This window comes from Labrus bergylta, chromosome 21 (assembly GCF_963930695.1).
Source record: "Labrus bergylta chromosome 21, fLabBer1.1, whole genome shotgun sequence".
NCBI classification, from domain to species: Eukaryota; Metazoa; Chordata; class Actinopteri; order Labriformes; family Labridae; genus Labrus; species Labrus bergylta.
Genome location: NC_089215.1, coordinates 2,125,624 through 2,149,741, shown reverse-complemented (window position 1 = coordinate 2,149,741; position 24,118 = coordinate 2,125,624). Strand labels below are relative to the sequence as shown.

Below are 24,118 nucleotides of genomic sequence, written 5' to 3'. Positions count from 1 at the left end.
CTGACCATGTGTGTTTGCTGACTGGTTTCCCCTGAGTGGAAGGACAGACTGTATAAGCCGGGCTTTCTCAGCTTTCTGTTTCTCTCCCTCTGGACTGACAACAAGTAAACCTTCTGTCACAGTTTTAGTTCGTTGTTCCTGAAATGATAATAAAATGATTGCTCAAAAGCAAGTTTACTGTGTGGACCTTCTGTTACTGTCAGGGCCTAAACAAACAGGTCAGAACATTATTGTCAGGGCCAAGCTGTAATGTGATATTCTGACCACTAGGTGTCAGCCTGTTGCAGAGGAATATTTCATAGACAGACTCTGGCTTTGCACGACAACAACACAACAACTTTGCACAACGGAGGAACTTTAAATCTTATGTCACTATTCAGTATTTAATTATCAACATAGAAGGACGACAAGGAGAATTAAAATCACACTGACACATCTGGAGAGGGACTAAAGAGGACGGCTGAGCATTTAGAGGTGCAAATTCATCTATTTATTAACTGATGTTCTTACAGTTTAAAATGAAACATGGTACATAGAGTGTGATGATGTAAATGTAGAGAAGGCTAATGAGTACTGTTCAGTTAAATTTTTTACTTCTATGACACATCAGAGGATAAAACATTCTGTGAAGAAGAAGCAGCTTCCTGTGTCAGCGAACTGTTGAGTAAAAACTTGAAAATGAAATCTGTGTTCTTCTTCTGTGAGTTGACTTCAGTTGAGGTATTCTTGTGTTTGAAGATTTATGTCGTTTGCCTTTGTGTCAGTCCGGTATCTTCTCACAGCGCCCTGAATTTCTTTTTGTACCTGAAAGACAGACTTTGTTTTTTTTATTGCACTTCTGATTTGAACTCCTGACATAGTAGACATGTATCTTACCTCCCCGTTTAGAAAGCAGTACAGCAGAGCAACTATGAAACCCTGAAGCAGGAAAAAGAGAGACAAACGTTTGGAGGGTAATCACACCTTCACTTGTACAATTAAACATATTTTTAAATAAAATATTAATATGTGCTCAACACTTCCTGGTTCCAACTCCTCAACTGTGAAGATTTACTGTTTTATGTTCTCAAATAAAGACGGACTGACTGACAAATCAGGATGTTAGAGAACATCATGGAAGCTTCAGACACAACAATTCATAAAGACATTTTCATAAAGTACGGAGGCCCTAAAGGGACACTGAGGAACAAAGTGTGGGGTTGATATTGAGAACAATTTGTAAGACTCTGAGAAACCTTTGTGAGGATTTGTAAAAGTTTCTCAGAATCTTGCAAACATTTCTCAGACTCTGACAAGAATTTCTTGAGATCTGAAACATTTTTTTTCCCAAAGGTTTTCAGGATTCTGAAAGGGTTTCTTTGGATCTCCCAAAAGTTTCTCAAGATCTCTCAAACCCTTTTGGGGATTTCTCAAAATTCTATGGAGATCTTTCAGAAGTTTCTAGAGATAAACCTTCAGTTAGACTTTACCTCCATGTCCCTTCAGTGGCCCCGTAATAATAATAATAATAACCAGTAGTGCCCGCCCTTATATCTTTTACTGAAGCTTCAATCTGTATTAAAAACATTCAGGTGTTCCACACAGTAAGTAAACCTGCACATTTGTCTTTTTGAGTAACGGTTCGTCATGGCGAGTTACCTGGAAGGATCCTAAAACTAACTCAAAGACGAGCCGAGGCTTCACACCGACGTGTTCAGGTATCAGAGCGAACAGCGTGTAGTGAACTCCAAACAGAGGGATGAGGAGCAGTGTGGAGCGGACGAGCGTCCTGCAGCAGACGACACAGGAGAGAAGGTCAGAGAGAGAGAGAGAGAGAGAGAGAGAGAGAGAGGACGAGCCAACAGGTGAGAGTTACCTGATCACCTGCTTCTCACTCGGGTTCATCTGCGTTGCCTTTAGAACGATGATCCTGCTGATGTTCAGGAAGATCACAAAGTTGATCTGTGGATCATAAAACAAACAGTCAACACTCAGTTGCTGTTTCCTGTTGTTATTTGCTTTAACTATAATCACTGCTGGGGCGCGCCATGTGCGGGGGCTGGGGTCCTTTAGGCAGGCGGACCGGGTTCAAATCCGACCTTTCCCACTCTCTCTCTCTCTCTCTCTCTCTCTCTCTCTCTGATTTCTGACTCTACCTGCTGTCCTATACCTAAAATAAATGTATAATAATAAAAAGAAACTGTTCTTACAAATATAGAGAGCAGGATGGGAATCTTTATAATCCACCACAAGCTGCTCTCCAGGTCGTCCCAACACCTGCACACACACACACACACACACACACGCGCACACACACACACACACACACACACACACACACACACACACACACACACACACACACATTAAAACCATCACATCACCACCACATCAAGTCTAAGATAGTCATGTTGAAGTATTACTGACCCCTCATCATCAAGGTGAGTTTTCAGCAGGACCCAGATCACAACGTTCACAGACGGAGTCCCTGAAATAATCAGACTGTGGATAAGAGAAACTACATAAGGATACACACGTGACACACAGACACATGAAAACAGTTCATACCCCAGCCGACAGAGAAGTAGATCCTGAAGATCTTTGAGGTCTGAGTGAAGGTGAAGATCAGCAGAGTCTGCAGGTACAGACCCTCCACCAACAGCCAGCAGAAGTTTGATAAAACACAGAAGTGGAAGAACGACACGGCGGCTTTACATCCGACCTGAGACGACAAAAAATCACAGAGGAATTTAAAATATGGAGGCACAAACTTATGTATTCATTTTTCTCCAGGGTGAGGATACAGATTTGGTGCATTTAGCTTTAGTGAGTAAGGGAAACTCGGCAGCTACCAGACAAATTTCAAGATTTGGGTCGTCCCTACAGACTGAGCTACTGCTGCCCATCACAAGTATTTTTCTTTAAATCTTAAAGAATGAGTAATTAATTTCTCGATGAACAGATTCATAATGATATTTGTTTGCTCTTTCAGTCTGTCTCAGTGGGACTCACTGTAGATACGGTGCAGTGGTTTGTGCTTTTGTCTGCAAATAAAACAAAATCTTTGACAAACACGGCGACACTCCTGAGGATGAAGGTCAGGAACAGATTCAGGTGGATGTAGTTACGCGTGCAGAGAAGCTTCCTGCAGACAAATAAAACGTTGTCACACTCACAAGCATTGTTCATAAATATCTTGTATAACTGAAACATTTCATTTTAAACTGAAATGATTTTATCTTATTCTATTCTGTACAAAGAGATTAGTATTAAAAACAACCTGAAGGAGCAGAAAAGCAGAACAGCGACGAGGAGAGCAGCCAGAGAAAGTCCATATCCAACACTGTAGATCAACTTCAGGAGGTCAAAGTAATTCTTCTGCAGAAAAACAAAGAGACATTCATCTATTGAAGGCATAAAGAAGCAAATCTTTGAAATGGTTAAGAGGGCTCAACACTGCTTCTATACTAAACTCAGAGGGAGACGTTCTACACCTTCTGTACCTCATTCCTCATGTCTTCATCTTCCTCAGGAGCGTCATAGTAACAGGCTTTATAATACGGCACACTCGGCTCGCTCCATCCTTGTTCTGTGCAGCTCCTCGTGATTGGAACTGAGGAGAAAAAAAAAGTTTCAGGACACTGATGAAGAACTGAGAGGTTCAACCTGCAGCTGATAAGACCTGAAGAATAATTTATAAAACAGTCTAGAGAAAGAAATCTTCTTTTTAGGAATCTAGAAATTAGGGCATAAGCATTTTTAAAAAAACCTGCTCCAATGATGCACTTCATTTTCAAAAATAAAAAAGTAAAGGTGACATATTATTCAAAATCCTCTTCTCCATGTTCCTCTAACTCTAATATGTGTCTCTAATCTGTCTACAAACCCCCCAATGATGAGAAAAGTCCATGTTCTCCGTCTTTTGCCTGCTCCACTTTTCAGAAAATGTGTGCTCAAACAGGCCATTTGGAGATTTTCCCTTCATGACATCACAAAGGGCAGTAGCCCCTCCCCCAGGTGGGTGACACTCCCACAGCTAGGTGTTTGTTCTGCCCTCTGAGTCTGCCTTCTCACCGTAAACAATAGGACATGGAGCGAGAAAGCCCAAGTACACCCAAGCCCTTCCAGAGAGGGGGCGTGGTCAGACACAGCTCATTTACATATTTAAAGGTCCAGACACAGAAACAGCCTGTTCTGAGCAGGGCTGAAATTTATAGACATGATCAAAAACAGGATCAGAGTGGATTTAGAACAAGAAACTTCACACATGTTTTGAGGAGCTCTGAGACTTATTTACACTGAAGAAGAGGAGAATATGCCACCTTTAAACATTTAATTTCTAATGTCATTATCAGAGAAGCTCCTGTGGATGATGTCGTATTGTTTACCTGGAGGAGTTTCAGGCTTTAGCAGCAGCAGAGGACAGAGGACGGAGACGATCTCTCCTTCAGAGGCGGCCGGCCAACAGCTCACTCCGTCCCACTCCACCACACAGGCTGACATTAAATATATCTTTTTAAACAAATCGAGGAAATGTTTCTCCATTTTTTAAAATAATTTGTTGTCAAGTTTAAATACATTTTCACTAAAGGAAACAGGTACCTGCAGTTTTGTTGGTGGTCTCCATCTCCAGGTTACACTCGTTTTCTTTCTCTTGGAGATGAAGAACAATCGAACATTCTGGGTGAGTCGACCAAACCTGGCAGGAAAATAAATTAAAGTTTAATTTAATATCACAGTTGCACATTTGTTTAAGATTTATTTGGGTTCTTTTTGCCTTTATTTGATAGGACAGTGGATAGAGTAGGAAATCAGGCGAGAGAGAGAGAGAGAGAAAGAAGCCTCAAGTCGGATTTGAACCCAGGCTGCAACTTAACCGCTAGGCCATCTGCACCCAAACAGTTGCACACTTTAATTCAATATTTTTTGATTTTGATTTTTGTTTGTCATCTCAGTTATTTTTTTAATAATCTGGTAACATTTCTGGATTATTTTAAATAACTTACCATGCACAGTGTGATGATCAGGATGTAAACAGCAGCAGTCAGACTGAACTTCATGCTTTCAAAAGTTTCAATTTCCAGTATAAAGTCACTTCTTCTTACTCTTCCAGAGGTTTGTGGAGACAAGATTTCACTCTGGATGAAACATGTAATCAGAACCAAAAAGAAGTCAGTCTTTCAGTTTAGTTAGAAAATGTAAAAAGTGTTTCCACTTCAGGATGTTTCCTCTGTGCATCTCGACTGATGAGACGCATTTTGAAACAGAAGATAACAGAACAAAGCCTGACATCAGAGAATGACCTCAGCTGCAGCTTCACCTTAACAGCAGGAGGGAAGATACTAAACAGGGTGCATAATGCATGCTGTTGACATGTGGAGTGCTCTTACACGTGTGTGCATTAAGTGGAGTTTTAACATGATGACATGGTTTTTAGTTTATATAATTCACAGGAGGTAAATCCTCCACAGCAGCAGGAGATTTGAATAAATATTGAACTGGAAAACAAAACAAGCTGGGAACCTAAACAAGGAAGTATTCTACAGTCCTACACAACACAGTGATGGATTTACTGTGAACTGTTGTGTCAGGGTGGTTGTTTGTTTCTTAGTTGTTTGGTGTCTTATACAAAGAGTAAAGATTCATATTTCTAAAACTCAGCTTTAATTTTAATTAGCTAAACATCGTTGGTGGCTTCTGCCCTGGGACGTTAAAATACAGACTTATACTTCAGCTTTATTAAGAAAAAGATTCACAGCATCATCCCTGTCAAATCATCAAAAAAATCAATTAAGAAGGAAAGTTTCACAGCCTGGCAGATCTCCAATAGTTTCCCTCTTGAAGATGTCTATAAGCATATAAAACAACACCTTCATTTACAGAATGTGGCACAAGGACCCCGTCTTCTTCTTGGTCTGCTTAAAATCATGCAAAAATGAATTTAGTTATAAAATATAAATCTTTATGGTTTGATACATCATGAGACTTCTTTAACATGGATTTCAGACAGTTTTTTAAGGGTGATTTCATACTGCTGATTTTCAGACAAGAGGACTCCATTGACTCTGCAATGTCTCCCTCTAGTGTTAGAAACCAGACTTGTTGTCCAGACATCAATTCAGTCCGTTTTTTTTGGTCCACACTTTACAAATCTGCCATGTCCTTCTGTGTTCCCTAGCCTGCAGACTGCACGTTTGAAACAGGTCATAAAAGTGACTCGTTAAATTTTTTTTTTTTTTTTTTTTTAATGGCAGGATATTGTGCATTTGTTAGGGACTATTTTCAGCGGGGGATAAATCCTCATATGATCCTCGAGAGAATATTATTCAAAAACAATCAGGTAAGTTTTCAAAGTTTCATTCAAAGAAGTAAATCTGGCTCAAGTAAAAAAGTCTCAGGAGAGTCGAGTTGTTGCAGGAACAACACGGGAGAGAAAAAGTCTGAGGGTTGATCAGATCATTTCCGTACAGTAATGATGTCAGACTCTAAAAATAACATTTTGAACTTGTCAGTGGCAAAACCTTGAACTTTAAGATGTTTTAATTTGATCAGGCGCATGTACTCATGAGGATTATGTTGCAGCCATCACAGCCTGTTTCACAACGGCTGGTTGAATCGATCTTCTGGAGCAATCCTCTAACTAACTTTAAGAGCTCAAAACATTCTCCTTTAATATTTATGTGGTCTGAAAACACAGCAGTGGTATCAGTCATCTCTATTTATTTATTTTGTTATAGTCAATTGAAGGATTGGCAAACAAAAGGTTATGTAATGAGCTTTAAAGGTTCAGGGAGGAGGATATTATTGGGTTTGGACAAAGCCAGACAGGCTGTTACTAATCTTTATGCTAAGCTAAGCTAATCAGCAACTGTAGCGTCATGTATGTGAAATGGATCTCCTCATTCAGATATAACCAGGAAAACACATTTCCTTACATATATGTCAACCTTATAACCTTCCAACTTGAACCTTGTTCTTATTCAGCCGCTCTGAGCTCCACTTCCTGTCAGAGTGAAGCGTCCCCCTCTGTCACGGAGGCGTCTCCTCCAGGTAAACAGACTGCAGACCATGTGAGGATTTAAAGGGTGTGTAAAAGGGGATTTTCAGCCTAAGGAGGATCCCACGGCAGCACCTGACCCACAGTCAACTCCACCACAGGATAAATCCAATCATCTTCAACCCTACAGCCAGGGACAGCTGTTACACTGGGAAGGTTTCCAAAGACAGAGAGAGCGAGAGAGAGAAGGGGGGGGGGGGGGAGGAAAGAAAAGTGTAAAGAAGGCACACAGAGTCTTGATCTGCCAACACATCATGGCCTCCACATTCCCACACAGATCTTAGCGTCAGATATTCCACTGCTGTTTTCCAGAGCTGAGCGGTTTCTCGACTCGGTGTAAAAGTTGGCACTCAGTGTGTGACAGCGAGAGGCCACAGACGGCGCGCTGATAGACGGGTGACACAAGGGTGCACTGTTCAGTCCCTCAGGCCTCCTCTGCTTTATGTGCCAACACTCGACCTTTGTGTGCCGACACACTGAGCTGTTACTGTATCTGCTGCTCACACTTACTGTACGCATTTTAAAGAAAAGTAAAGCCACCTGTAACTCCATTTAGTTTCACTCAATTAGCTTTAAGGTTGTTCAAATTATATTTCCATTACATGTAAAAAATACTACATATAAACATTCTGTTTCATTTTTAATGCCTTGTGCAACATTTAAACATAAAGCCATTCAAAGAATCAGTCTTATGTTTCTGGTATTTTAAACAGTTGAACTTAAAGGTCACATGTTATGCTAAATCCACTTCACCATCTTTCTCTAACACTAGCATGTGTCCCTAGCCTGTCTTAAAAAGTCCATCCTTGCCTTGTCTCTTGCCTGCTCCACTTTTTAGAAAACGTGTGCTCAAACAGGGCGTTTGGAGATTTCCCTTCATGACATCACAAAGCGCAGTAGCCCCTCCCCCAGGTGGGTGACACTCCCACAGCTAGGTGTTTGTTCTGCCCTCTGAGTCTGCCTTCTCACCGTAAACAATCGGACATGGAGTGAGAAAGCACAGAGACACCCAAACCCTTCCAGAGAGGGGGCGTGGTCAGACACAGCTCATTTACATATTTAAAGGTACAGACACAGAAACAGCCTGTTCTGAGCAGGGCTGAAATAGAGGGGTTTATAGACATGATCAAATACAGGATCAGAGTGGATTTAGAACAAGAAACTTCACACACATGTTTTGAGGAGCTCTGAGACTTATTTACACTGAAGAAGAGGAGGAGGATATGTGACCTTTAAGCATCCTGATTAGAATCTAGTTGTTAGTTTTTGGGGTGTTTTAGCAGAGATTATTTACCCTGATGGTCAGACAGTTGTTTGTCATGGATTAAAATTATTCAGAATTAAATGTATACCATTTCTAAATTTATAAGTACTTCTGAAACAACATTTGATTCAGATTGTTTGAATATTTCACATTTAAAAATCAGGCCGTGCGAGCACATCTTTACAACTCATAAACATCTAATCATCATTTTGTCAATACTTTATCAGCAGTAACTGATACTTTCACAGAACACTGAGTGAGCATCAGACAGAGTCAGAGGTATTTCCTGCAGAAGTTCAGGAAGTTCAAGCTGCCTCAGGAGCTCTTCTCTGAAATCATCCAGCCTGTTTTATGAGTTTTATGCTTTCTTCTTTTTAATAAAGAACAAACACAGCTGCCCATACTAAATACAATACTTTGCATACAGTAGATGCATACGTTGGGATGTACTACTTTCTCACAGAACTGCTCCTTGGACTTTGTCCGTTTTGCTTTTTCAATATCGTGAAACTCTAATGTTTATGAAAAACTGCTCAATCGGAAATTCAAAAAGCCAGAGGCATTCAGGAGGCAGAGAAGCCTTCAAAACAACATGCTGGGCTGCATGATGCAAATGTATGCAACCGGAGGTATTTGAGCATTCTGTCTTAAGGCGTGCTGCATATGACATACATGTGGGATGTTTTTGTAACATGATACATATTATGGGAATATTGGTGCTGACATTTAGCCCATGTTTGTTCTCTGCATATCCATCATCATCATCTTCTTCATCTGCTTTGAATCAAACAGCAAACTAGACAACACAAGAAAAACAACAATCATGGCTACCAACCTGCCCTCTGGTCAGAACTCAAACATGTGCAGAGTTTCAGGAAACTTCAGGAAATATCAGCGCAGGATCATCAACCCTCAGACACGACGTCTCTCCTGTGCACAGAAACAAAACAGATCCTATATGTTAACAGTGAAATCTGTGTTATAATGTCAGACCATGCATGATGATTTGATCTGCTTTCCTCTTTTATACCTACTCTGTGACTATTTCTGTCTTTATGAATAATGTAGCTGTGTTCATGATAAAGAATTCATAACCTGTTGTCTGTCAAAGAACTCGCCAATTAAAGCAGATTCAGATTCTTGATTCCTGTTCAAATGATGAAGAACCTTTTTATTATTTTATATTGTTAAGTCTAGGATTTTTTATATTTTTAATGCAGCTGTGGGGTCTCTATAATGTTAATACTAACACCTTAGCTCGGACTGTACCAAACACCTGAAACAGAGAAGGAGGTTTGGGAAGAGAACATTTGTTTGTGTGTTGAATATATTACATTTTTAAAGTAGTTTTTGCATAGTTCCTTAAACAGTGTTTCTAGTTTTTTATTATTATTGGCCTTTTATGCCTTTATTTTGAGACAGGACAGTGGATAGTGTCAGAAATTGGAGAGAGAGAGAGCGATAGAGAGAGGGGGAGGGAAAGGCCTGCAGGAAAAGACCCACAGGTCAGATTTGAACCCAGGCCGCCCTTCTTGAGGCCTAGCCTTTGTACACGGGCATATGTGCTAACAATGAGGCTACAGGCGCCCTGAGTTTCTATTTTTTTTTTGTTGTGATTCTGACTACAGAGGTCTATTTAATCCGGGGTTCCCAAACTTTGAAGCCAGCGATCATCTAAATAATAAGGGAGTTAGAGACCGGGAATCCCCACTGTCCCTGGAGGAGGTTAAAGCATTTCAAGTTGTGCTCAGCTGCTAACACACACTTATAAACGTATCCAAACACTGACATCAAAACAACACAAAAGAACAGCCTGAAAACAATTATTATTGTAGTCTGTCTTTGCATTTTTATTTGTAAAGAGAAACAAACACCTTAATTCAGTTGTATACAAACTTACATCTTAAGGATTTTTTTCCCACATTTATTTAATTTTTAGCACAAATCTCACATGAGGCCTTTGGTTTTAATTTAAATGTAACAACTGTTTTTTGTATATATTTTCAAAATAGTGGTTATAATATACATTTCTAAATCATTTCACATTTTTATTTGTTTTTGGGAGGCATCTTCAGTGTCAGTGTCTCGCGACCCCCAGGGGGCCCCCGACCCCCACTTTGGGAACCGCTGTGTTAAATTGTGCAGCCAGTGAGCATAACGACTCTGACATGTTCCAGAAATTAGGTCAGGTTACGTCACTCAGTTGTTAATTATCATTTTGCATGCTTGTTCTCCTGTAATGGTTAAATATAAACCCTGTGCTTAAATAAATAAAAAACTGTCCTGCTGCTGTTGAGTTTGTTAACCCTATTTCTCTGATTTCTATGTTTGGAGCTACCCAACAAGAAATATATTTTTTCAGACAGATCTTCGAGTGGAATTTAATTTGAGAAGGCAAAAGATTGGTAACTAAAATATGTTTTAAATATTAACTGAGAAAGGATATTTGAAAGCCTCGAGTCCATATAAAAAATAAAATATATCATATGTGACAGTGGATATGTGTGTTTGCTTAACATCATGGTTGTTATGTATGCACACGTGTGTGATGGACATCTCATGCTGTCACTCCTCTGGTTTCAGTGTTTGCAGCAGATGTTGAACCTCCTCCAGAGAATTGATTCCATCCAGACAGCAGGGAGTCACTGAAGGCCAACACTGATGTTTAGTGAGCAGCTCTGGCCCTCAGTCAGCAATCCAATCCAATCTATAAGCTGTAGGATGAGTCTGAGGTCAGGACTTTGAACTTCAACTTGCAACTTCACTATTTTCTTCACTCCGGTGTGGCACTTTAATCAAAACTGAATCTTCTCAAACTACAGATCAAAAACGTGGAAACCTAACAAATCCACATATTTCTGCTTTGAATCAACGTGTAATATTAAACACACTTTAATGTGCATGTCTGTGTTTACACCGCGTGTGATGGCAGCAGATGGACGGAACGGCTGCCGGGAGCAGACAGGTTGCATTTCAGGACAGGCAGAGTTCGTTCCGCAGCGCCCTCCTCCGGTTCACCGTTGCACTGCGAAGAGAAGCTGAGTCGACCCGGTGAGCGACTGCCGCTGAAGAGACAACACCGCTGTCTGCACTCAGGTAAGACAGAACACACATTTTGCTTTCATTTCACGGATCAAATCTCAGTCCGAAACATTCCCAGCGAGCGGCTCATATGTGCGCCAAACGCTGCGTCGTAATCCTCCATCGGCATTCGTCTTGTCACTTAATATTTTTTGCATGAGGGTGGAGAGGTTGGGCCTGTTTGCGTTTTGCACGTACAGATATATCATGCACTTGAACGAGATGTATTTTTATTGCATCATGTGGGGGGGCACAGAGCCTCCTGCAAGCAGCTTTAGGGCTCTAAAATGGGACTTTTATTACGCGCGTCCGTCTCCATCGATCCAATAAACAGAAAGAGAAAGAAAAACGTGTTTTTGTTGCAGCCATCGTTGCAGCTCCAGCACTTGAAGGAGCAGCAGTCACCTCCCCACAAACACGGCATATTCTGCATGTTTTCTCCTCTTTCACAGCAGGAGGAGGAGAAAATAAAAAACACACAGAAATGTCTTCATCGTGCATCCTCCGGAGCAGGTCCTGCTTTGGCTCCACGCAGCACGCAGATTGTCCTCACTAACACTAATCCGACAGAATATTTATAATCTCATTATTAAAGGATTCCCTGGGGACAACAATGCAATGTTATTTCTCTGATGTTTACTCCAACTGAGCGGTGGTAAACACCTCTCTTCTTTGTGTGATTTTCGCGCTGTGTGAGGCTGCACGGACTCTTCACGTTGTGGTTTTTTTTTTCTCGCTCCTGTTATTCTGGATCTTTCGCTTCTTTCTTTGCATCTGAGGGGCCTAAATGATTTCTAGCAGAGCTGTACGTGCAACACATATGAGCTCTTTTATTCCATAACCTAATTCCCCTGCATGTAAAGCAATGCAAAAAACAAGCCCTCCCTTGTGTATTTCTTCATTTGCATGCAGTCTCCCCCATGTATGTTTATGTTGCTTCATAATTTGGAGAGCGGGTTTTTCTGGGGGGGAATCGGGATGGATGATGATGATGCGGCGACTGTGCGCAAATGCCAAGCCCATTTTTCATGTCAGAGTCTGCACAGCAGCGTCCCTCCGCTGTCAGTGAACCGGGCTGCTTATCTGACACATATGGGCTCTTCAGTAATCCGCGCCGGGTCACTGGACAGACTCTGATCCACAGTAAGGTGCATGAAAAGCCTTTCACCACGAAGCCAAATGAAAACAAAGGCTCTAATTCGCCGTTTGCGTGTCAGTGGTGATAAAAGCTGCAGCTCTGGTGGACATCACGGATTAAGTAGAGTGAGGTCTCTTTTCGTTCCGTAACACCTTTTCCTCCATCCTCATGGGAATAGATAGTTTCCTACATTACAAGCGGTGAGGAGACGGAGGAGGAGGAGGAGGAGGAAGGGGGAGGGGGAGGGGGGAGAAACGGGCATGTTGTAGTCTGTAACCGCAGCTGGAAGCCATTCCAAGCGGTCCAGATGATCCACGGAAAGAAATGAAAGACATCTCAGTGGCATTGTGTTAATGGTTCTGCAGCGTGTTGGCACGAGTTGATAGTGGAGGGATGGACTGGTATGCTGCACAGAGAGGGGCAGACAGGGACCCCTCCCTTCATAAAGAGTGCTGAAGTTGTGGTTCATGTTAAAGTGTGGAGGCCATGTTGTTTATTCAACATTCAGCCCATTAAATTGACTTTTATCAGCTTTCATCAGGAACATAGATAAGAGGGAGTAAGGCCATATTCTACTTCCTGCTGGGAAGTGCTCAGAAACCATCTACTGGTTAAGGATGAGGAGCATAGACTGTAGAGAGGAAGTGGGCGCAGTCACCATGACATCACCCATTGGTTTGTAGACTTCTATTTTAAAGCCAGTCCCGATGTTTGTTTGTTTGTTTGTTTTTGACAAGAAATTAACATATTTTGGACAAGAGGGTGGAGCTGGAAAGAACGAGTGCCTCCAGAGTCTTATAGTCCTTAATTTAATATTGTCAAAAGAAGGCCTTGAAAGTCTTGAATTTGTGTTAGCTGGTCTTACATTTTGTTTTTAGAGGTCATCATTTCTTCTGGTCCTTCATAGAATGAATAATATTCATTACATTGTACATCACATGCGTTCAGTGTTTCATGTTCGTGTGAATCGCAGTGTGCTCGAGCGCCGGTGAGAATCAGCTGTCAGGAAACTAAACGAGACATCGTCACCGCCGCTCAGACGCTAACGTTAGCTCCTCGCCTCTCAACGAGGACCTGAGCGAGCGGTGACTGTGGGGAGTTGTTTTTCATGCGTTTGTCCTGTTTTATTCACTTGTGTTAAATCGGCAAGTAAGCTAGGTAGCTAATAAACATAATGGACAAAGTTTTTTGTAAAAGGAGTTCATCTCGGCCGCTATCCACGGAACGGAAGTTAGAAGTTTTGGTAGTAAATGTGCTTAAGGTTAGCGAGTATGTTTCAGGTTAGTAAATGTGATAATTACTTTTGGCTCGCTTGCTAAAACTGAGATTAGCTCGCCCACTTACATGTCACTAAAGTCTTTTTAGCGCTAGTTTGAGTCTGTATCAAAGCTATCCATTCTCTACCCGCGGCTAAAACACTAGCTGGCGAATAAGAGAGTTCACATCAGTTTTTTGTTGTTGTGATAGTTGCTGACTAGATTTATTTGTTTATTAGCCTAAGAAGCTAAACCAGTATTTGGAATATAGCTAACTCACTACAAACTACTTTTCTTATCACTATGGCTCCTAAAAGCAGACTCCTAAAAAATAATGCTCAACTTAGAATTCAGTCACCAAAAAGGCTAAAACCCCCAGACTGTCGCTCAGTAAAATAAGAACTCTAAAGTATTTTCAAAGGTCACAAGTATGATGAACACAGCTGAGAGGTTAAGTTCAGTGACTGGAAACAGCTGATGATGAAGCTTAGAGACAGCCAGCAGCATCCATCTGTCAAACAAAACAGCCAGACCTCTTTTAATGGATACCTTTGAGCCTTAATATAATAAAGATGGATGAGTTATATACAAAGTCATTCCTTTTATGAATGTAAGCAAAAGAAACCAAACTGTTTTTTTGAACCAGGCTGTTAACAGGTTTAGAAGAGCAGTGTATTTTAATATGGGTCCTAAAAGGGATTGAGTCACTTTTGGATCCTGTCTCAAGTGGTCACTTGAGGAACTGCAGTTTTTGGCACATCCCAACTGTTTTATTTTTAAGCCCCCATGGAGAATGGATTAGTGTGACCTGACGTGGGATATACTTTAAAAAATATGAACCTATCCTTGAAGTTTCAGGTTTGAACTATTAAGTGCTTTATTGTCTGTTTTTGATCGATTTACTCGACTGTCAGTTTCTTCATTCTGACATGTTAGATTCTGTAAAAACATAATAAATATTCAAACAAAGATGCAACTTCTTGTCATTGTTCCAGGCTTTATATTGTAACCTTTCTGAATTTGTCTGCTGACGTGACTGAGTCATCCGCCTCGGAGACACATGCATTATGAAATGAGTCTTCAGCCGAGTGCTCCATTTAGCAAACACTGACAGGCTACTGCCACGCACAGGCTCAGGTCCAACAGTGACCGCATCCAACCAGCCTGCCTTATTTTGGAAGGACCTGCATGAGGAGCTTAGGCTGGCAAATCCAACAACATCACCAAAATTACTTTTCTACAGCCGAGCTTTTTATATAAGTTAGACAGATTTACCATGAAGCTTCAGAGCTGAAACAATATGTTGGTTAATTGATTGCTCCTTTTTTTTTATAAGCAGTGCCTTAAAATATAAAGATTGTAAACACAAATACAGTTTATGAGCATTAATGAGAATAAAACAAGAATGTAAAAGAAACTACAATTTCACAGAAAACGCATTTAGATTATTTGGAGCAACTTTCACAATTTCATTTCCACTCAATTTTATTGGCAATACATCCTCCAAGGCCTTACTCCGGACTTATGACCAAATACTCTTCAAAATAGGTGGACACAGCTAATTTAAAATCTCAAGTTTGGCAGCGACCATATTTGGAAGAGAGGGCGGAGCTAGAAAGTAGAAGACAAACACTCAAAGTTACATTACCTTGGTTAGCAAGGTACATAAACAGGATGATAATTTGTCTATAAAGAAACAGGCTTCTAACTGAAAAACAGAAGCCTTTTAGAATTTCTAGCAGTGAAACCGAACACTGATAAGACACCAAATTGTCGATAACACAGGTAGCCTCGCCCACAAACCATAGCCTGCTCTGTCGTTTATTTTTTAAAGTAATATTTGGGACCTTCAACTCAACAGAAAAATGTTTGGAGAGGGAAAAAAAAAAAAACTTTTATCTTTGCAACCAGTGAAGTTGCCCCCTGCTGGCCAAGTGCCTTAAACCTGCCTTTAAAAACCCTTAAACAATGTCTACATCTGATATAAAGTCTATGATACTGACTCATGTTTTGGAAAATCAAATATAATATCTCTCATAATTCTGTCATTAAATGAACATTATTTTTACTCAGCTGTAATTTAAAAAGGCTCCAAAGACCAATGGATTCCTTGACTGTTTTTCTTGGGACGTTTGAGCTTTTTCCTAAAGTATGGGTGCATTCATTGCGATGTGGAAAAGGCCAAAGACAAGATAACGCAGACAGAGTTGTAGAGCTGCCAGAAGAAGCAACTCAGACGTCTCTCTGATTGCGTCGTCTCGTTAAGAGAGGAGAGGAAAAGCCACAGCTTTAGTCTGCATTCCTGTACACAGTTAATTGGCACCATGCTGATTGAGGACTTCGGCTCATTTCACCAGTCGATGGATGTGTGTGTGTGTGTGTGTGTGTGTGTGTGTGTGTGTGTGTGTGTGTGTGTGTGTGTGTGTGTGTGTGTGTGTGGGATCAGATGGTAGCTCTAGGTCATGTGTACATATTGAAACATGCTGCAGCTGGAGTTTCTAATTACTTTGCACCATGACAACATGAGAAGAATTCCTCATATTTTGAATTCCATGCTGCATGATTGCGGAGCCTTGGTGTGTCCTTTACTGCTCTGCAAACTGGAGCTGAAAGTGATCCTTGATTATGTAACACATGTCTTGTTTTAAGAGGCTGCAGGGTGTTTAACCTGAGAGGAGGATGTGTGTAAAGGTAGAAGGGTGTGGTGACATCCTGGAGGAATGAAAACAAAGGTGGAAAGTGACAGAGCATGTGTAGCAGCTGGTACAGATGCTGAGCAGGAGGCCCCGGCCCTGAAAGATGCTTTCCCCTCCAGCGTTTAGATGGAGGCAAAATGGAAACGGGCTCCACCTTCATCCCCCTCCTCTGCAGGGCCGTCATTAGAAAAGGTAGAGTCAGTGTGTGGCTGCCGGAGGCTCGGAGAGAGAGAAGCAGCGAGAGAGAGAGAGAGAGAGAGAGAGAGAGAGAGAGAGAGAGAGAGAGAGAGAGAGAGAGAGAGAAAGAGAGAAGCAGTGAGAGAGAGAGAAAGATTTAGAGAGAGAGAGAGAGAGAGTGAGAGAGAAAGAGAGAAGCAGTGAGAGAGAGAGAAAGATTTAGAGAGAGAGAAGCAGCGATAGAGAGAGAGAGAGAGATAAGCAGTGAGAGAGAGAGAAAGAGAAAGAGAGAAAGAGAGAGAGAGAGAGAGAAAGAGAAAGAGAGACAGAGAGAAAGAGAAAGAGAAAGAGAGAAGGGAGGATGAGGAGCAGAAAGTAGGTCAGAGATACAGAAGCAGCCGAGCATGAGAGAGCAGCATCCTCGCCTCTCAGCTGAGCGACAGGCAGCGCCGGTGAGAAGGCAGGACCAAACACGACATCAGACAAACTCCTTTGTGTTCCTGTTTGATGTGTTTTAATGCTAAAACAATTGGATGAGGAATCAATGATGCAATCCTAATAAATAACGAGACAAAAGGCTAAATATTCTCTGCCCTACAGCTATTCAAACATGGAGATGTTCGGCCTTTTCTTTGTCTAAATCGATGCAAATAAAATGTTCAGAAGGACTGGAACCAGAACTTCATTTCACATTTTTATTTAGTAATCTAAAAGGAAAATAAAAGACATTGAGAGACCAGTAAGACGGACAAAGACAGTGAATCCTCAAATTTCAAAGGGTTGAAACAGAGAATTAGAGTGTGTGACAAATAATCAATTACTCAATTTACAGCAAATTAACTAATTGATTAATCAGCAGTCTTTTTATGAATAATATTATTATTTTCGGCTTATGAGTTTAAAACTCATTTTAAATGCATTTTAGGCGCAGAACTAAATTATGTTTGGTAACTTTCACAGATCAGCCTGAGATAAATATGCTGAGGTAGCGTCCATCAAGACGGGTTGATAACAACGGCAATGCAAACAGTGAAGTATGAAAAGGTATATCATCGTAGAGAAATAGTCAAGAGGAAGCTAAGACTCAAACCAGGTGCATTTTCTCTCTCCAGCTTCTGAAATGTGACGGCTCCTTCTTTTCTTCTGGGATTTCAGACATTTTGAGGAGGTCACCTTGAGCTCTGAGAGGCTGTGAGGGACATTTAGCTCCAGTCTGTATGTTACCTATGAAAGCCCTCCTGTTAGTGTTTTAATACTTCATTGATTCTAATGAGTCTCAAGAGACAAAGGATGGTCTAACTGAGCAGTTAAAGTCCAGGATGTGCAGATTAAAGGTCAACAATGTGAGTCAAGCTCTAAAACCATGATGTGAAAAGTATCTCTCTCTGTGAGGCTGTAAATGCCTCGTCACCTCCCACAACTTTCAAAACCCAAACCTCCAGTTTGGAGAGAAATGTTTTCCTTTAAGGCTTTGTTGACTCCCGGCCCAGACCAAGATAACTGCTCATTACTTCAAAGAGAAGACACTAAAATGAATGTTTATGTGTACTGAATCTGAATCCCCCTTCACACAAATCTACATTTTGTGGTTAAAACACACACATCATTTCAGACAGCTCTTGGAACTGTGTCAACAGCCGTGTTGACCGAGCTTCTCCTCGCAGAGCCGTCTTAGGGGTTTGCTCGGGAGGCCGGTGGCCGCTGCCAAGATTACATTTTCACACGCCCCCGAGAGGAACAAGCTACATCAGCAGACCTTTATAGCTCCCCTTTTCCCCCTCATGAAGCTGCGACAAAGACTGCTGTCACGTTCCCTTTCTGCTGCAGGTGAAATGATTGTGAGTCATGTGGAGGGACACAATCAGGGACAAACTGTGTGTGTAGATAAAGAGTAAATGCTCTCTTGTTTACAGACTACTTTACACCGGCCTCCTGTAATATAACCCTCCTGCAGATGAACGTACATGTCCCTGTGTACACAAACAGCTGGAGGATCCAGTTCTTATCGGCCCCTCACTTTGTTTGCTCTCTAAACGCCTGAGCTCGCGGATGCGGAATCGAGGGATTGTCAGGATCGCCTTCGCTGGCGAGGCCGCAGCTTTCTCGTTGTTTGGATTCTGTCATGTGTAATGCTACAATGGGAGTCTTGTCCCCCGAGCACTGAGAGTACACTATTCATTAGTTTCAATGGGACACACAAACATCCCCCTTCTATTTATAATTAATTGGAGGCTATTCTTTTTTTTTTAATGCAATTTCTTTAAAATGTTAAAATTAGTATTATTCTTCATTTTCCTTGTAAAAAATAAATCCTAAGAAAAGACTCAAACTAACGCCATGTTGGTCCGTCTCTCTTCACTGTCTGTGCCTCTCAGCTCTAAGCAGAGCCAGCTCTCAGATCTCTGAATGGCTGCCTACATCTCTGATTATTTCACTGATTCAAAAAGCTCTGCTGTTGGGCTCTTTGACGTTTTTTTTTCTCCACCATTTGGAAAACAAACAGAGACAACCAGTGATTGGCTGGCAGGACTGAGAATGGGGACGTTGTGTTCCTGCACTAGTGCCAGACAAATAGCGAAACGCAGGGCAAAGAGGTTGGCAGCGAGCTCGGACGAGATCGATGAGGGTGACCAGGTTGTTGTAAGTGAAATTACAGAAATAATTATGCTTGAACTAGCGGAATAAGTGAAGCCGATTGGCTACTAACAACAGCTGCTTCTGTGTCGACTAAACATCACTTTGTTGGGATGGAAGCCTACTGTAACTTTCTGCCAGTTACAGTGTAAAGAAAAACACAACTACCAATCAGAACTCGTCTAACAAGAGACTGATGTGAGGCGGAAAAATGTCCTAAAACAAAATGCAGCTCAGTTTTTATACAGACACATTAAATCACTTTTTGTAAGTTGCAATAATATAAAAAAAGTCACAAATATAAACTCTGTTTTTTTAAACAGTCTAACTTACTTCAACAATAGGAAATGGTACTTTTGTTTGGGACTACTTTCTGTGGCGGATTAACTATTTGGGGAAGCAGGATGTTTTTTCGACACTATATTTATTCTTTAATGTGTTATTGTTTTATTTAGCTGGATGTATTGGGGAGTTTTAGCCTTTCTTTTGGATCCTTTTCACAGTAACAGAAAAAATAAATGCAAAAATATGACTTTGTTGCACGTGGTAGCAGACAGAGGGGCCTACTCATTGTTGTCTTTTTTCTCTTAAAGTGAACTTAAGTCTCACTTTGTCTCATTCATGCCGTTTGTGGTTTGTGGTTTAAACATCCAAGGTCAGATGATACGGCGTACACACAGAGAAAAGGTCACATAGCTGAGCCGAGTACGCCCGTATAGAGTGGGTTTCATAGGGTGGAGTAACCACGGCAACAGTTAGGGTGGAGTAGCCATGGAAACAGTTTAGACATTGCTGGCAGTGAAGAGACAATTGCATCAAGTGCTGCACACTGCGGCTGAAAGGGAGGAGTAAATAGTGAAAGAAACTATTTCAACGCTGTAAACATTCTGTGTTATGGGTAAAAAACATCATGTGGTCATAAGAACTGAAGAACGAAATCCTGCCTCGACCTTTTGCTGCATGTCATCCCCCCCGCTGTCTCCTTCAAATATGTCCTGTCTCTCTTCAGCTCTCATATCGAATAAAGGCGAAAAGGCCCCAAAAAATAACTTTAAAAAAAGACAATATATTAAGTTGAGGAGAAGTATGAAGTGACATAAAATGTAAATATTCAAGTAGAGTCCAAACACAGCTCAAAGTCAAACTATTTAGATTCTTTCCACCACTGGGGAGTTCAAACATTTACTGCAGTTTAACATTAAATCGATTCTGATTGATCTCCCTGTTATCAACAGACGATTAACTGGTGGACTAAACTGTTTCTGGGTCTCTGCAGACTTTATAAACCGACCGCTGAGAGATTAAAGTGGGTCATGTTTCTGTGCCAAAGTGACCACAAGGCTGAAAATAAACATCAGAAAGCTGAAAATCTCCAGAAACATACAAACAGGGAAAGAGCAGTTTGGATCCACCGCTGATTACACCATAAGCTCTGTGCAGCAGCCTCGCCTTGTTACTGTGGGTGTGTGTTTGTGTGTGTGTGTGTGTGTGTGTGTGTGTGTGTGTGTGTGTGTGTGTGTGTGTGTGTGTGTGTGTGTGTGTGTGTGTGTGTGTGTGTGTGTGTGTGTGTGTGTCGGACAGTGATTGTGTGACAGCTCCGTATATATCTGATTCAAACTGAAAACTGCTGATGTAACCGGAGGCTCGGCTCTAATCTGATATGTAATCCTCTTTCTATGAGATTTGAAGTCTTCACGTCTCGCTGATCGAAGGAGCATGTTGGGACATAAGGTTGATTTCTTCTGGACAAGGTCAAGGGTCAATCAGTCACTTTGACAAAATCTACAGCTGTAACAGGTGCAGCTATACTTCCCTTTAGTGCAAATTTTACATGCCCAAAAGTTAATATACAAGTAAAGTTTTTTCGCTCATAAAACAGATGAACAAATGAGTTTAATATCTGTTTCTCCTAAAATGACCCAGATGGTTAATGGGTCATTTTTCACACACAGTGGTTTGGGTCATTTCTCCTGTAAAAACACTGTTTGCTTCCAGGTGTCAGATCTGTAATAATTGGGTTTTTTCGATCAATAAAAACTGTTTCAAAGGAAGAATTGTCACAATGTTGAGTCTTGGACATATTGAGCAGCTTCTGATGTCAGGACATGAGAATAGCTGGTGAAAACATTGATGAGCTCCAGACAGCTTGGCAATGAAGATGGATTTAATAAAACGCACGATAATAACATTTTGGTTTTTTTAGATTTATCTTTGGGCTTTTTATGCTCTTATCTTAGAGACCAGACAGTGGATAGAGTAAGAAATCAGAGAGAGAGAGAGACCAGACCAAGAGGAGAGACCAAGACATTTAGGGATCCAGACCAAGTCAAGACTAAGACCAAGACCAAGTACAAGACCAAGACATTTAGGGATCCAGACCGAGTCAAGACCAAGACATTTAGGGATCCATTATGAGTCAAGACTAAGACCAAGACCAAGTCAAGACCAAGACATTTAGGGATCCAGACCGAGTCAAGACTAAGACCAAGACCAAGTCAAGACCAAGACATTTAGGAATCCAGACCGAGTCAAGACCAAGACATTTAGGGATCTAGACCAAGTCAAGACCAAGACATTTAGGGATCCAGACCGAGTCAAGACCAAGACATTTAGGGATCCAGACCGAGTCAAGACCAAGACATTTAGGGATCCAGACCGAGTCAAGACCAAGACATTTAGGGATCCAGACCGAGTCAAGATCAAGACATTTAGGGATCCAGACCGAGTCAAGACCAAGACATTTAGGGATCCATTGTGAGTCAAGACAAAGACCAAGACCAAGACCAAGACCAAGACCAAGTACAAGACCAAGACATTAAGGGAACGAGACCAAGGAAGGGGGAAATCGAGATGAGATCAAATTATGAATGAATTGAAGTTATTTGTATTTTTAAAAAGAGGTGTTTTCCTTCTAATCACAGTAATGACGTGGAGAAACTGCCTCTCAGTGGTAGTCTTGATTTAAAACACGGAGCCCGACCAGTCTGAGACCAAGATAAGACCGAGTAAAAATGCTTTTCGATTTCAAGACCTTCAAAAAGTGGTCTTGAGACCAAGACCGATTTCTAGTACTACAACAACTAGTCATAGGGGATATTTTTCCAATCTTAATACTTAATGTGTGTTTTCCTGACTTCCCTCATAAACTTAATTATCATTTTGTATGTAACTGTATTTCTACAGTGATACCAGAGTGTACTTTGACTTCTCTGTTAATTAGCAGAGCGTGAAACAGAAGTGCTGCACTTGTTCAGGTTGTTTAGGAAGTGGAACTTATCTCATCAAGGACGACGTGCACATGGGCAGAAGGGACTATTTTTATCAGTCAGGCTGTAACATGAAGCACCGACCCCACGTCAGGATGTATAAATAACCACTTTTCACAGACACAGTGTCTGTTTACATTTCACCGTGACGGACTGGATTCTGCAGGCCGGAAGACGAGGTGTTCATGAAGAACGCCATCTTTCTATTTAATCCTTAAATCCAGGCCTCTTTCTTCTTGTCCTCATCTGCATTTCTTGAACTCTTGCAGCCTGACCTGCGACTGGCAATGGACTACATGAACAACGCCCCCAACAGCTACAGTTCTGGAGACACCATGAACTCCACCTTAGCCAACATGACCATCAATGACCAGCACCACCAGGAGAACGGCGTGCAGCTGGGACACAGAAGCCCCGGAGATGCCAAAATGAAAGGTCAGACAGTGAAACAAAGAGATGCCTCTGCAGTTAATGTACCAAATGAATACAGCTGACTAGTTGTCAAGGTGACGTAATCCTGATGACATCATTCTCATTATGGTCTTATGATTACATCACCGATCAGCTCTGATGTCCTGACAGGACCCAACACAGAGACTGTCGCTCTGCAGCACTTTAATAAAACAATAAAGACCAGTTCTCAGGCAGTGAGCTGTTCAAAATACATGTTACATAATATCTGTTTCTAAACAAGATGCATGTCCTGTTTGTCCTCTAAAACATGTTACTACTGATATTTACTTGGATTTACATACACACATTAAGATTTAGAAAATGTCAGATTAACTAGTTAAATTCTGACAGTGTCTAATAATAACAAACACTCATAAAGGCTCAACAACGTGACTCGACTTCAAGGAGGGTTTGAACTGTTACAATACCATGAAAAATAAATGTGTAAGTCATTGACTTTTTCCGTTTTTACCTGTCCAAGAACAACAGACACACTTTAGCTTCAGTCATGTTACTTACAAATTAATGTCCACTGTCCATGATAATGAATAAATAAATAACTTTTGATCAAGCTCACTCATTGTTTATGAGTCATTATAAGGCTAAAGAATATGAAGTTTGAACTTTTCTAAAAACATAAACAAAGACATGTTATAGTTTACACGTTGCAGTATGGCAAATATATAAAACATACACAAATTAATCAATATTTCATATACAGTATGAGGAACTATAGCTATACAAATCAGTAGCTTTAATAACCCAATTTATAAGAGTGACAAAATATTCTGTAATGATAGCACCAAAATGTATGTTTGGTTTAAAAAGAAAGAAAAATTTACATCATCATTTTTTTAAAGCAGGACATAATGATCTAATCAAAGTTTTAAATAATGATATATAGTAATGGTAATGTTAGGCCTTTTCAGTGTGTATTGATGCATTTACTGTGAGTCAAATGTTTCCTTCTCTACAATTCTAAAATTCATTTATCAGACGCTTTTATTCAAAGTGACGTACATCAGAGTGAGAACAACACAAGCGAGGATCTAGAGACGAGGAGACAACGGCAGGAAGTGAAAACAAACAGCTTTAAGTCTGATCAGACACACAGGTG

The 24,118-nt window shown here is 40.9% G+C and overlaps 2 protein-coding genes across 19 annotated transcripts in view; one reads left to right on the top strand and one right to left on the bottom strand.

Moving 5' to 3' along the window:
- Positions 1 to 483: 483 nt before the first annotated feature.
- Positions 484 to 5,039, bottom strand: ghrhr2 (growth hormone releasing hormone receptor 2). The gene is made up of 13 exons (XM_065949969.1): positions 4,986 to 5,039; positions 4,582 to 4,678; positions 4,368 to 4,475; positions 3,483 to 3,592; positions 3,260 to 3,357; positions 2,992 to 3,124; positions 2,548 to 2,701; positions 2,407 to 2,467; positions 2,190 to 2,256; positions 1,856 to 1,941; positions 1,639 to 1,768; positions 877 to 918; positions 484 to 804 (listed from the first exon to the last, which is right to left on the bottom strand). The coding sequence occupies exons 1-13, from the start codon at positions 5,037 to 5,039 to the stop codon at positions 712 to 714; spliced, it is 1,233 nt and encodes a 410-aa protein (XP_065806041.1). The 3' UTR covers positions 484 to 711.
- A 6,200-nt stretch (positions 5,040 to 11,239) lies between these two features.
- The window catches only part of mapta (microtubule-associated protein tau a), a 36,671-nt gene continuing 23,792 nt past the window's right edge, over positions 11,240 to 24,118 (top strand). For 2 of the 18 annotated variants that reach the window (XM_065949705.1, XM_065949699.1), the window contains exons 1-2: positions 16,837 to 19,288; positions 22,818 to 22,983. In XM_065949705.1, coding sequence (XP_065805777.1) covers positions 19,055 to 19,288; positions 22,818 to 22,983 — 400 coding nt within the window. In that variant the 5' untranslated portion in view covers positions 16,837 to 19,054. Of the gene's footprint in view, positions 11,397 to 16,813; positions 19,289 to 22,817; positions 22,984 to 24,118 lie in introns of those variants that run through there. The other 16 variants (XM_065949704.1, XM_065949702.1, XM_065949708.1 and 13 more) reach the window with 13 other exon arrangements.

What these genes read in the sequence shown, in the direction of transcription:
- ghrhr2 (XM_065949969.1), bottom strand. Translation starts at nt 5,039, where the DNA reads ATGAAGTTCAGTCTGACTGCTGCTGTTTACATCCTGATCATCACACTG. An exon ending in AGTGAGAAGCAGGTGATCAG is followed by an intron (nt 1,769 to 1,855) that starts GTAACTCTCACC and finishes CGTCTGCTGCAG; the next exon opens with GACGCTCGTCCGCTCCACAC. An exon ending in ACTGCTTTCTAAACGGGGAG is followed by an intron (nt 805 to 876) that starts GTAAGATACATG and finishes TCTGTCTTTCAG; the next exon opens with GTACAAAAAGAAATTCAGGG.